This window comes from Bufo gargarizans, chromosome 7, assembly GCF_014858855.1.
Source record: "Bufo gargarizans isolate SCDJY-AF-19 chromosome 7, ASM1485885v1, whole genome shotgun sequence".
In the NCBI taxonomy this organism is placed as follows: domain Eukaryota; kingdom Metazoa; phylum Chordata; class Amphibia; order Anura; family Bufonidae; genus Bufo; species Bufo gargarizans.
The window spans coordinates 146546147-146559771 of record NC_058086.1 but is presented as its reverse complement, the minus strand read 5'-3'; the positions used below and the strand labels follow the sequence as shown (position 1 = coordinate 146559771).

The 13625-nt window shown below is 46.3% G+C and overlaps 1 protein-coding gene across 4 annotated transcripts in view; it reads left to right on the top strand.

Annotated features, from left to right (window-relative positions):
• Nucleotides 1–13625, top strand: part of AGL (amylo-alpha-1, 6-glucosidase, 4-alpha-glucanotransferase) — a 145908-nt gene that overhangs the window by 69754 nt on the left and 62529 nt on the right. For all 4 annotated transcript variants that reach the window (XM_044302500.1, XM_044302497.1, XM_044302498.1 and 1 more), the window contains exon 5: nucleotides 8098–8301. In XM_044302500.1, coding sequence (XP_044158435.1) covers nucleotides 8098–8301 — 204 coding nt within the window. The remainder of the gene's footprint in view (nucleotides 1–8097; nucleotides 8302–13625) is intronic.

The following is a 13625-nucleotide window of genomic DNA, read 5'->3' as shown; positions in this document are numbered from 1 at the left end:
GCCAAAAAACGTTCCGTTCCGGAACTGAAGACATCCTGATGCATCCTGAAGGACGGACTGTCCATTCAGAATGCATTAGGAAAATCCTGATCAGTATTCTTCCGGCATAGAGCCCTGACGACGGAACTCTATGCCGGAAGACTATAACGCAGGTGTGAAAGGGCCCTAAGTCGATACCTCGTGGAATAACTACTACTAATAATTGCTACTGTAAAAATTTTAACAAACTCTAGTTCCAATATGCTCCCTTGAGTCGTCACATTAAAGTATAGAACATAGCTAAGATGGGAGCACGATTGCTCAAGAGGACCCAAGACGCAGGACAGGAAGGATTACGCTAAGCCATTGGTGGTAGCGGGCAACACAGGGGGAAGGAGGACCTTCCTTATAAGACGACAACCAGTGTATAAGATAATACCAGACTTTTGAAAAAAAAATCAGGGGTTATAAGCTAGTCTTCTACTCTGGAAAATACGGTATATCCTTTTTTCTTTTTTTTAAAACCATACAGACAATTTAAACCAGGCAGCATACCCTATTGCGCAATACACAATAACATTTGAACTAATATCGGGTTAAATGTTGTTGGATTAACTCTTTTCGATCCGGTTTCGGTACAGATGCAATGTTGTCTGGTAGTTCAGCTGCTTTTGGAAGCCAAGAATGCACCAGTTCCTTTTTTAAAATTCGTATGACATCTTCCATAATATCCAACATAAATTCTTGTGAGGTTGGCTCATAAATAGTCTTCACCACCCATGCCTTTCGTCCTTTCGAAAACTCCACACGATGTCGATAACTGCCTTCGGCGTCACTAGTAGCGGTGGCATGTTTCACAACTGCTCTTACTCTTTCCACATTTCTGTTGTGGTCCAGTGCAGCTAATTGTGAACGCGCGATCATGGCATCAATGTAGTAGTGTATTCGTTTTGGTCTATATTTCAGGCATAAACTATGGTATATCTCCAAATCTCCTGTGTGACAAAAACAGGTTAGATATTTTAGATCTCTTTGTAGGGAAGGATTTAATACAATTTGTTTAAGTAGATCCATTGCTGGTGAATCCACAGTGAGCCATTTTGTAGTAGAAATTTGTTCTTCCGTTAGGGGATCGTGAAGGCAATACGGAAATTCCTGAGGTTCTGTCCACTCGTGTACATTGGTCACATGCTGCAATAAAGAATTCCATCTCATCACAAGCTGTGCACCATCCTCTCCACAAGTCTTAGCTGACCACCAGATATGGTTCTTCACCGCTTGAACCCAATGCGCTAAGATGGCTCCACTTCGGGTCTTAGAGGCACCAAGCACCTTATTTCCAACAGATTTTGCCATATGCCACACATCAAACTGATGGTTTATATGAGAGTAATTTTCACTAATCTCCTTACGCACTGACATATGCCGGTCTGTGGCAATTAAATGGATGTCTACATCCTGCTGTAAAAGGTAATCGACATTGTTCTTTAATCCAACTTTTTCTAGACCAACAGATGTTAGTGGTGGTACGACCTGTTCCACTGTGAAGCTTACAATTTTACCTGTTGCATAATCCATTAATGTATATATGCAGTACTTGGCAGAAAATCCCGGACTATCCGATTGTCCGTCCCCTGCAAGGCAAACTGAGTTTTTTTTTATGTCCGATAAGACTTGCTGTTGTTCTTTCTTCCACTGCATATCTATTGCAGGAAATATAAACTGTTTTTGATTGTTATAGTGACTGGACTTACCGATAGACTGCATTTTTAAGATGTTTAAAAAATGCTTTATTTTGTGGAAGCTGGAACCACTTAGAACCACCGCTGCAGATAAAAGAACATTTCCGATTGGCTTACGGCCATGTTTGGGTTGGCTATTCCATATATTTAAAACATGGCCATTTGAACATTTTACGGTTACACTGATGATGCTTCCAATTTTTTGTTTTTTAAACGCGGTTAGCTTGCCATTACACTTTGATCTTGATTGACATGGTACTAGTGATAATAGAAGACGTAAAGAGCAATCGAAAACTAAATATTTTGGCTCCGTTGCATGGCTAATACAGTCATGTTCCAGAACTTCAAATTCTTCTTCAACATCTATATCCTCGTCACTATGAGCCACAAAACTTTCTTCTAACTCAGTTTCTGATTCAGAAGGATGGAACGTTTCGTCATCTGGGTCCTCATAAGTAGTAGCTGATGGATCAACATTTTCTTCCTCGATTTCTGGCACTCTATGTTCCACAACCACCTCTGGACTCATGATAGGTGACAATTCATCAAAACTAGTGCATAGCTGGTCATTGTCCTCAAAATCGGAGGTATAACCGTCAAGAATTGGATCAAGAATATTAGAGGATAATTTTTTTAGCGTTTTCTCTTTCATTGGCGTTGACGTTCTCAATAACTCAGAGCTTTTTCTCCCAGTTGATGTTGTTGGCTCTAGTGTAATTTCTTTCATCAACATATCCTTTAGAAACGGTTTAGCAGTTGAAGAAAAAACATTTGTGGGACCTATTTGAAATTGGTTGGAAAATTTAATTTTTTTCTTACAAGAACGCCGGGGCGGGGACTGAATTTCATCTTGTTCAGATTCATTACTCGATTCACACACTAATTTTTCAGGTTCCAATAAAGAAATTGTGTCTTCAATATCCGTTTCATTGTCAATACTTCCACTAATATTACATTGTACTCTTTTATTTTTTCTTTTGAAATATGTTTGAATTTTTTTGTCTTTTTTAATTATGTAATGCTCAGTGTTCACTGCAAAAGACCGGCTTTGCAAATAAGGTTGCAGACTGTTTGCATTTTCTAAATCCATGTTTTCCGTGGTAACTGTTGAAAGCAACGTTGAGGTGCCAACCGTGTCAGCAGTTCTGTAGTAATAGTTATGCTCAAACTGTATTTGACTTTGTGGCCAAGATCTTGAGCCGATGCCTGGTGTTTGGGTGGAAATCGGTGGAGTAGTAGTCTCTAGATTGAACAGGCTTTGTCTAAAAATTTTCTTTTTTGGTAGTGCCTCTTCCTGAGGTTGGCTTCTTTTGGTGGCATCTGTCCCCTGTTTTCCTGAAGCAGTATACAAATTTATGCTTCTCATAGATAAATTTTGCTCAACGAATTGGTGATAAGAAACTGAGGATGTAGTCGTTGTAGCTGTGTTTGTACAGGTAACTGTCATTGTAGAAGTTGATCCAGTGCTAGCACTAACACAAGGAATTATGCTTGTGGCAAGCGACACAGAGTGAGTTACTGTTTGCTGGCTACTACTTGGATGTTCCTGCAATTCTGCCGATGGTTCAAAAATAGATGATTGACATGGAAATTTAGTAGGGATAGCATTTGGTGTTAATCTTCTACGGTCTTCATGATGAGTGTACGCATCATTTGTAAAATGTAATGAACACATTCTATAATTGTCAAACAGTGTCCCCTCCTTCACTTTTACAACCATTTCATTCCAGATTATGAGGGTACTGACTTGTTTGTCTGAGCCATTTGCGGATTCGTTCCACATCACGAGGAAAAGAATGGAGGATGATGGAACGGTCCCTTTTTTTTCCATTCGTCTTGCATCCACGTACAATGCAAGACGGCATTCTGATAGAAAAAAAAAATTATATCATTGTCAAAAAATATTCCAAAAATGTATTTTAAAAACCTTCACTACTTAGCCAATTTTTAAATTACATTAACGCACCATATTTAGAAACATCCTAAGTGTCAGATTATTTGATAAATACTTTTTTTTTATTTTACTTGTGCTAGTTACTCATGGTATACAACCTTAGGGATACAGGGGAGCACCCAGCAATTTTGTCTAGGCGGGGTACGAAAGGCCAAAAAATGTGGCATGTGTAGGAAAATAACAATATGGCGCGCCGCAATTTTTTTGCCCTGCCCATTATTAAAAGCCCCTCCTACATATAATAGGACACTCCCAACAAACACTGTACCGCTGACATTCTATAGGTGAGGCCTGTCGACACATCATACGGAGAGAGGGGGAGGTCTGTCCTGGCTGCACTGCCTGCTTCACATCATACAATAAACAGCAGGCTACAGCCAGGAAGCTCCTCCGCTCTCCTCCCTCCCCAGACCCTGCTCAAGGCCCGTGGTTCCCCCCACCATCTGCCACCCACCTGTGGCCTGCTGCCCCCTTTGGCCGTCCTCACACATCTCTGAATCCTCCTCTGCAAATGGCAGGGGAGGAGCCGGAGCATCTCCTCTCCTACATAGCGCCACATACCTCTTACTTCCAGTAATGTCACCTTTGTTGTAGACGTTCTCTTTCCATAATGCCCCAATAATGTGCCAATAAGAATAAAGGCCCCTTTAGAGCCCCCACTTCCCCTTAGTGCCCCCAAATAATGCCCCTATAGTGCCACCAGATGCCCCATAATGCCATTCTCCCCTATAGTGCCCCCATAATGTGTCAATAAAAAAAAAAAAACTTTAGAGCCCCCAGATGCCCCCATAGTGCTCCTCTCCCCCATGGTGCCGCCCCATAATGTGCCAGTAAAAAATGCCCCTTCAAAGTGCCACCATATGCCCCAATAGTGCTCCACTCCTCCATAGTGCCGCCCTCCCCTATAGTGCCTCCCATAATGTACCAGTAAAAAATGCCCCCTTAGTGCCACCAGATGCCATAATGCCCCTATGTGCCAATAAGAAAAAAGGCCCCTTTAGAACCCCCTCTTCCCCATAGTGCCCCCAAATAATGCCCCTATAGTGCGACCATATGCCCCATAGTGCCGTTCTCCCCTATAGTGCCCCCCATAACGTGTAAAAAAATAAATAAGCCCCTTTAGAGCCCCCATAGTGCTCCTCTTCCACATGGTTCACCCCCATAATGTGCCAGTAAGAAGTGCCACCCAAAAATAAAAATACCACCAGATTCCCCATAGTGCCGTTCTCCCCTTTAGTGCCCCCATAGTGCCAGCTCCCCCCTCCCAAAAAAAAAAAAAAATACACTGATACTTACCTCCATCAGCAGCGATGCGATGCAGGCCTCTTCCGGCCTGTGTCCCTGCTGTGTGCTGCCCGGCTCAGGCGGCGCGATGATGACGTCTTCGCACCGCCTGAGCCGGCCTCTGATAGGCTGCAGGCATTAGTGCTTGTGGCCTATCAGAAGAACAGGGGAGGGACACACCTCTCCCTCCCCTGCCGCAGCACAGGCATCTGTATCGCTGTCCTGAGGACGGCGATACAGATGGATTAGATATGGAGATGAGCGCTTCCACAATGGAAGCGCTCATCTCCTACTGCCCCCCGCCCCCCCCCCCCCACCGCTGCCACAAATGCCCGCATTACATCCAGACCCACTGGACCCCCCCTGTAGGTGCGCCACTGTAGGGATAGCAGACTGCAACAAACTATAAAGGCCACGCTCCCACATCTATCCATAAAAATCGCTGACAGCGTCACACTATAAGGGCCACGCTCCCATATAGATCCCTAAACATTTTTGAGAGCTTTAGGTCCCTTTCACACGAGCGAGTTTTCCGCACGGGTGCAATGCGTGACGTGAACGCATAGCACCCGCACTGAATCCTGACCCATTCATTTCAATGGGTCTGTGTACATGGGCGTTGTTTTTCATGCACCATTTCTGCGTTGTGTGAAAATCGCAGCATGCTCTATATTTTGCGTTTTTCACGCAGCCCTGGCCCCATAGAAGTGAATGGGGCTGCGTGAAAAACGCATTGCATCCGCAAGCAAGTGCGGGTGCGATGCGTTTTTCACTGATGGTTGCTAGGAGATGTTGTTTGTAAAGATTCAGTTTTTTATCACGCGGGTGGAAAACGCATCAAAACGCATTGCACCCATGCGGAAAAAAGTGAACAACTAAACGCAATCACAGACAAAACTGACTGAACTTGCTTGCAAAATAGTGCGAGTTTCACTAAACGCACTCTGAACGCATCTGGAACTAATCCGCAACGCCCGTGTTAAACCAGCCTTACAGAATTATAGCAGCTTTGAAACAAAAAAAATATTGTTTTAGTGTGTCCATAGTCTGAGAGCCACCGTTTTTTAATTTTTTGACCGATTGTGTGGCTACTTTCACACTAGCGTTCAGCTGTCCGCTTGTGAGCTCCGTTTGAAGGGGCTCACGAGCGGCCCCGAACGCTTCCATCCAGCCCTGATGCAGTCTCAATGGATGCGGATCCGCTCAGACTGCATCAGTCTGGCGGCGTTCAGCCTCCGCTCCGCTGAGCAGGCGGACACCTGAACGCTGCTTGCAGCGTTCAGCTGGCCGTGCGGAGGCGTGCGGATCCGTCCAGACTTACAATGTAAGTCAATGGGGACGGATCCGCTTGAAGATGCCACAATATGGCTCAATCTTCAAGCGGATCCGTCCCCCATTGACTTTCAATGTAAAAGTCTGGACGGATCCGTCTGCGGCTACTTTCACACTTAGCTTTTTTTTGCCAATTTAATGCAGACGGATCCGTTCTGAACGGAGCCTCCGTCTGCATTATTATGATCGGATCCGTTCAGAACGGATCCGATCGAACGCTAGTGTGAAAGAGTTATTCATTTTTTGCGGGTTGAGGTGACGGTTTGATTAGTACTATTTTGGGGGACATGCGCCTTTTTGAACGCTTGTTGAAGCACTTTATGTGATGTTAGGTAAAAAAAAAAAAAGGCTTTTTTTTAACAGTTTTTATGATATTTTTTAAGGTGTTTTTCGGACATGGTGTGTAATGCGATATATTTATGGGGCCGGTTGTTACGGACAAGGCAATACCAAATATATATTATTTTTTTTTTATTCATTTAATTTTTTTAAGGAATAAATGAACGAATAAAAGACAATTTTTATTTTTTATTCAAATTTATTTGTTACAGTTTGAATTTGTATGCACGTTCCCTTTTTTTCAGTTAAACTTTTTTTTGCTGTCACTTTTACTTTTTTTTCATTACTTTTTTTAATACTTTCACTTTAATACAGTGCATTGCAATAGTCATCTATTTCAATGCACTGTATTGTCAATGCTACTTTTGCACTAAGGCTAATCAGACCCGGTCTGATTAGCCTTAGGTCCATAGCAACCAGGATGCCTTTATTAGGCGTCCGGTTGCCATGGCAACGATCGCGCCGCTACAGGGGCGCGATAGTAGAGAGAGGCAGCTTCACATGGATGCGGCACCAGCAGAATGTTAGCTGTTATAGTTACAGCTAACGCTCTCTGCTGACATCAGGAATCAGGTACACAAGGAGCGGACGGATCGAGGGGAGGGAGGGGAGGGGGAGGGCGGGGGGGGCGATCACTCTGCTACCATCACTAAAGGAGCGCACGGATGGGGGGGGGGGCAGTTGGGCGATCGATCTGCATTTGTCATAGTTCTCTGCTGCCATCACTAAAGGAGCGGACGGATGGGGGGGGGCGATCGCATTGGGGGAGCATTTTACACATGTCGCATCCATGTGGTTGCGACAACAGCAGGGTGTTAGCGTTAGCTGTCACACTGTCACAGCTCGGCATTTGTAATATATAGGAGTGCATTGGGGGAGCATTTTACACATGTTGCAACCACATGAATGCGACACCAGCAGGAGCAGACGGATCGAGGGGGGACTTACTTGATTACATTAGACTCTGACTGCAACTGAATGCCGGCAAGGGACTACTCTGATTGGTCCCTTGTCGGCACCCGGTGACGTCTGGAGGGGCGGAGCTTAGCACAATCTTGGCCTGGAGAGTTACTGCCCCTCCCAGACTTTGCATAATCAATTAGACTGTCAGTGACGTCACCGGGCTCACTAAGCAGCGGAAGAGGAAGCTTTCCTCCCCTGCAAGGGACCCGGTACGTCACTGACTGAAAGGAATCAGTTACTTCCTGCCAGAAAGGTTTTGGATAAAAAGGGTACTTGGAAACATGCTAAAAAGGTAGGACATGGGTGTATGTAACGTGGGTGTATGTGCAATGCTATTAAACAATGGTCCCTAATCCCGGACAACCCCTTTAAGTTGCAAAAGTATTCAGATCCAGGTGCTGGTTTGAAAGATGTAGAATATTTTTTGTGGGACAAATCCTTTAAATAAACAATATTATGATTATCTGATTGATTTATAATGTCATTTTTGTAATTATTTTGTAGGCTACAATATGGTGCATTTTACACCCTTGCAGACACTGGGTACTTCTCGATCTTGTTATTCGTTGGCCGACCAGTTGAAACTAAATCCAGACTTCTCTAGACCTGGAAAGACCTATAACTGGAGTGATGTTGGGAAACTGGTGGAAAAGATGAGGAAAGAATGGAATATGCTGAGCATCACTGACGTTGTGTATAACCACACAGGTGAGAATGCCAGCTATGATTGGTATATATCCATATTATCAAATTAAACCTGCCCTTCTTGTGACACATTCAGCGAACATATTGAGTTACTACTTGGCAAACACCAGGCAAGAAAACTAGTCGTCAGGGTCTGAAATGAATAATTCCCTTTAGTAGGATTTTCAATCTTTCAAAAACATCTTAGTTGTGGAGTTACCAAAAGTTCAATTTCATGTCTAAGAAAGCTTAGATGGAAAGTGGTTAATTTACATTATTATTTATTATTAAAGCGCCATTCATTCCATATCGCTGTACATATGATAAGGGGTGCACATGCATAATACAGACAATTGCATTAATCATAAACAAGACGAGTTACAAACTGGAACAGAAGGAGAAAGGGCCCTGCCCGTGAGGGCTAACAATCTACATGGTATGGGAGAAGGACACAGTAGGTGCGGGTGAAGTTGGTCATGGCGCTATAGAGGCAGCAGGGTCACTGGTTGTAGGCTTGTCTGAAGAGGTGGGTTTTCAGGTTTCTTTTGAAGGATTCCACTGTAGGTGAGAGTCTGATATGTTGGGGTACCAAGTTCCAGAGTGTGGGGGATGCACGGGAGAAATCTTGGAGGCGATTGTGGGAAGAGGTGATAGGAAAGGAGAGAAGGAGGTCTTGTGAGGATCGGAGATTGCGTGTGGGGATGTATCGGTAAAGTAGCTCAGAGATGTAGGGATGGGACAGGTTGTGGACGGCCTTGTATGTATTTGTTAGTATTTTGAACTGAATTTGCTGGGCAATGGGGAGCCAGTGAAGGGATTGGCAGAGGAGTAATAGGGTGGGAGGTGGATTAGTCGGGCAGCAGAGTTGAGGATAGATTGGAGGGGTGAAAGAGTGCTAGATGGAAGGCCACAGAGGAGAATGTTGCAGTAGCCCAGGCGGGAGATGATGAGGGCATGTACAAGCATTTTCGCAGATTTAAAGTTAAGGAAAGCACTGCTGCGGGAGATGTTTTTGAGTTGGAGGCGGCAGGTGGTGGAAAGGGCTTGGATGTGCGGTCAGAAGGAGAGGGCAGAATCCAAGGTCACTCCAAGGCAGCAGACTTGGTTGACCGGGGAGAGTGGGCAGCCATTGATCGTGATAGATAGGTCTGTTGGGGGGGTTGAGCAGGATGGGGGAAAGAGGATGAATTCTGTTTTATCCATGTTAAGTTTTAGAAAGCGAGAGGAGAAGAAGGATGATATGGAAGATAGGCATTGTGGGATTATGGATAGTAAGGTGGTGAAACTGAAAGCCATGGGACTCTATGAGATGTCCCAGGCCAAAAGTGTAGATAGAAAAGAGCAGGGGTCCTAGGACAGAGCCTTGCGGGACACCAAGGGGCAAATGCAGATCTTACATGCAGGCAGCAGTTGGATGCTGTTCTGAATATATGACCACCCTAAGCTCATCCCATCTATGAGCAGTGTCTTCTATTGACTAACATTATTGGAGCATATGTAAGGCTACTTTCACACTAGCGTTCGGGGCTCCGCTTGTGAGTTCCGTTTGAAGGCTCTCACAAGCTGATCCGCTCAGAATGCATCAGTCTGGCACCGTTTGTCCTCCGCTTGCAGCGTTCGGGTGTCTGCCTGGCCGTGCGGAGGCAAACTGATCCGTCCAGACTTACAATGTAAGTCAATGGGGACGGATCTGTTTGAAGTTGACACAATATGGCTTAATTTTCAAACGGATCCGTCCCCATTGACTTTAAATGTAAAGTCTGGACGGATCCGTCTGAGCAACTTTCACACTTAGAATTTTTTCTAAACTATTATGCAGATGGATCCGTTCTGAACGGATCCCATCGTCTGCATTATAGGAGCGGATCCGTCTGTGCAGACACCAGACGGATCCGCTCTGAACGCAAGTGTGAAAGTAGCCTAAAATACATACAGTTTCTTATCTTAGAGTTGTTCTCAAGGAGAAAAAAAAACAAAACTTGAAAATATTGAAAACACATGTTAATATGAATAAATTCGTAAATGTCTTTACTAATTTATAATGGCTTGTTTTGTCTAGGGGGGAAATCAGTAGAAAAATTAAAATGGCCCCTGCCAGATTCCTTCACATGTAATCCGTCCTAATGACAGCAGGACGCCTGAGTTAGAATGCAGAGCAGGGGCTGTATGGAAGCTCCTTCTCTGCTTTATCAGCCCTGTAAAACACTATATTATCTACAGACTTCAGCTGTTATCTGTACCTGCCTCGGAGTTCACCTCTCACCTGTACTCACTGGAACAAAGGACTGAACACATATGCTTCTGTGTGGGAGGTGTATCATTATCAAACACCTCCCAGAGTGTGTGTGGTCCTTCATTCTAGTGAGTATCTGAAATAAAATTCCACCTTTTGGATGTGCTGTCTCCCTATTTATTTATTTATTTTTATTTATTTTTTCTTGACATCTATCATTCCAGTGAGTATGAGCTTTCAGGCAGGTACAGATGATAATATGGGGCCTGATTTATCATAGGCCGGCTGTGTACGCTCGTCTGTGATAACCCTACATGCTGCCAAAGGCTGTGCCTAATTTATAACAAGCCATACGTCTCGTCATACGTCTTCGGCAGTCCATGCGCCTAAACTGAATTTTAGCATTATAAAAACTGCCATAAAAGTAGATAAATGTGGCTGGTCCGCTGGCCCCTCCCCCTCCAGACCCTCACCACGCCCGCCTTTTTAGGAAATTGGTGAAGGCAGTGGAGAAATGCTACTTTCTTGCTCGTATCATTGGGGGACACAGGACCGTGGGTATAGCTGCTTGCTGCCACTAGGAGGCGACACTAGGCTGAAAAAAGACTTCGCTCCTCCCCTGCAGGCTGTACGGCCTCCAGCCTGGAGAGAGCATGTCAGTTTTTAGCTTAGTGTCTGTAGGAGGCAGACCCCCTGCCTTATGCAGGGCGGCTTCCTTAGTTGATTTTAGCCTCTCTGTTGTCCCGGGGAGCAAGACCGGAGTCGGATTCCCTCACCACCCGATGTCCCCACAGAAGCAAAAGGAGGATCCAGGGCAGCCCAGCTCCCCTTCTTCCCGCCAGCCAAGGGGTCACCTAGATCTGCCAAAGAAAAAGACCCTCCTGCCATACCAGACTCCTGCCACTCCGGTGCCAGCTGCTGAGGTGGTGACCCTGCTGGAAAAGGTGACCTTTCGGGTCCACTTAGGGAGGGTGAAGAGAAGAGGAGGAAAATGGGGTGAGTACACGGGACTAGGTAAGTATGTTAAACCCCTTCCCCCTCCCTCCTTCTTAGGCGGCAATCGTTTTCAAGGGATCCATAGGGTTAACAGGCAACGGGCTCCATTTATCATAGCCCAGGACCTCTGAAGGCATTCCCTCTCATTCCCCCTCTATGCCGAGGGTTACACGGGCACATAGGGGGTTAATGGACCATGTTCTCTGGCAGACTCTGTTCTAACACAGCTGGCGGCCGTGCGCGCCGCTGTGGACCGGTCTCATGCACCTGTCAGACAGGCAGGGAGGGGAGGGGGCTTCCCGCTCCCCGATATCCAGCGCCATGATCCGCCCTTTTCTGGAACGGGCGCTAAGCGCGCCGCTCCGGAAGGGTTACCGCCTGCACGGTCTGCCGGGCGCAGCAAAATTTAGGCCCCGGCTTCACTTCGGGCCTGCCTGGGTGTTCACTCTGGCCCGCGCTGTTTTCTTCCCGGCCTGCGGGGTGGACACCCCAGGCCGGTGTGCGCAAGCGGGCGCATTTCGCATCACCGCAGCAGGTCCCTCTGTGCTCCGGTCGACCATGCGACAAATACTTTAGGCCCCGACTTCGCGGCCTACTAGGCTGCAGCTTTTATCCCCTGGTATGGGCGGGGATTTGGCGCTAATTCTTCCCACCTACCTACCTAAATCCCCACCGGCGCAGCCTGCAACTGCCATGGGCAAGATTCTGAGAGGTAGAACTGCGACAAGCGGGCCAGAGCAGGACATATTTCCTCCTCGGTCACCTCTGCACCCCAACCTTCCTTCCTAGGGTCACGCTCAGACGCACCCTCCCTCCCTGGAGAAGTTCGGTCCGGGGGGGGGGGGGGGGGGGGTCAGTGATTCGGACTCTGACAGGAATCCGGTACAGTCTTCCAAGATTGTGTCCACGGTAGACAGCAGTACTTGTCGTATGCATTACCCCCTTCTTTAGGCGGAGTATTTGCACTACTACTACTACTACTACTTACCTTAGGCATTACCTCCTTCCATAGGTGGACTAACTGCACTAGCACTGGTTTCAGTGCCGGCCGTAGGCGTTCCCCCTTCCGTTGGTGGCGGAGTTGTTTTTCCACTGTGTACAGTACTTGCCGTATGCATTTGCCTCTTCCATAGATGGCGTTATGGCATTATCATTGGTTACAGTGTTTACCGTATGCATTACCCCCTTACATAGGTGGAGTAATTCCACTCCCACCGGGTACAGGACTCGCCATATGCATTACCCCCTTCCATAAGCGGCGTAATTTCTCTACCATTGGTTTCAGTTCCTGCCATATGCATTACCCCCTTCCATAGGTGGTGTACTTGCACTACCTTGGCATACAGTGCGTTACCCCCCCTTCATAGGTGGAGTAACTGCACTACCACTGAGTGCAGTGCTTGCCGTAGGCATTACCCCCCCTCCATAGGTGGAGTAATTACACTACCGTTGGATACGCTTCTGACTGTCGCGCTACTCCCTTCCTTAAGCGGAGTATTGCACTACCACTGGATGCTATTTCATCAGTCGCATTGCCATCACCATGCTTCCTGTTGCATTACCCCCTTCCACTAGTGATCCGCTAACAGGGGGATAACTAAGCATCTTGGGATGCTGCAATTCAACTACCCCACAGCTCTAGATGCCTTAGCTTCTTTCACAAGTGGAGCGTGGCTGGAGTTGGTACCCGCTGGTGCCGTGTACTCTTCATCTAGTGGTATATGGGTGCCGCCAGTGGATACTGTGGCTAATTCCACGTTGTATCCTTCTTTTCTTTTCGGTGCTGGTTTGGGGCATGAATATGACAGCCTCTGTCCTCTCAGGGGGTTACCCAGCAACACTTTTGTGTCCTGGAGACCCCCCCATCTCCATGGGCCTCCACCATTCCAGTCGGTCATGGTATTTGTCCTCAACAATATGTAGTGCGTACACCATTGCACATGATATTATGATTACGTTCCAGCGAGTCAAGTGTTTACTGACTCTGTATTCTCTTTCCACCACTCCTCCTTATCTTGGAAAGTGGTTATGCTGGCACTCTGGTTTAGCTACTACAGCGGGTTCTACTCCGCAGGTGCAGCTTTTACGCTAGTGCTAGAGTTCGTAGTCTCTGCAGTGG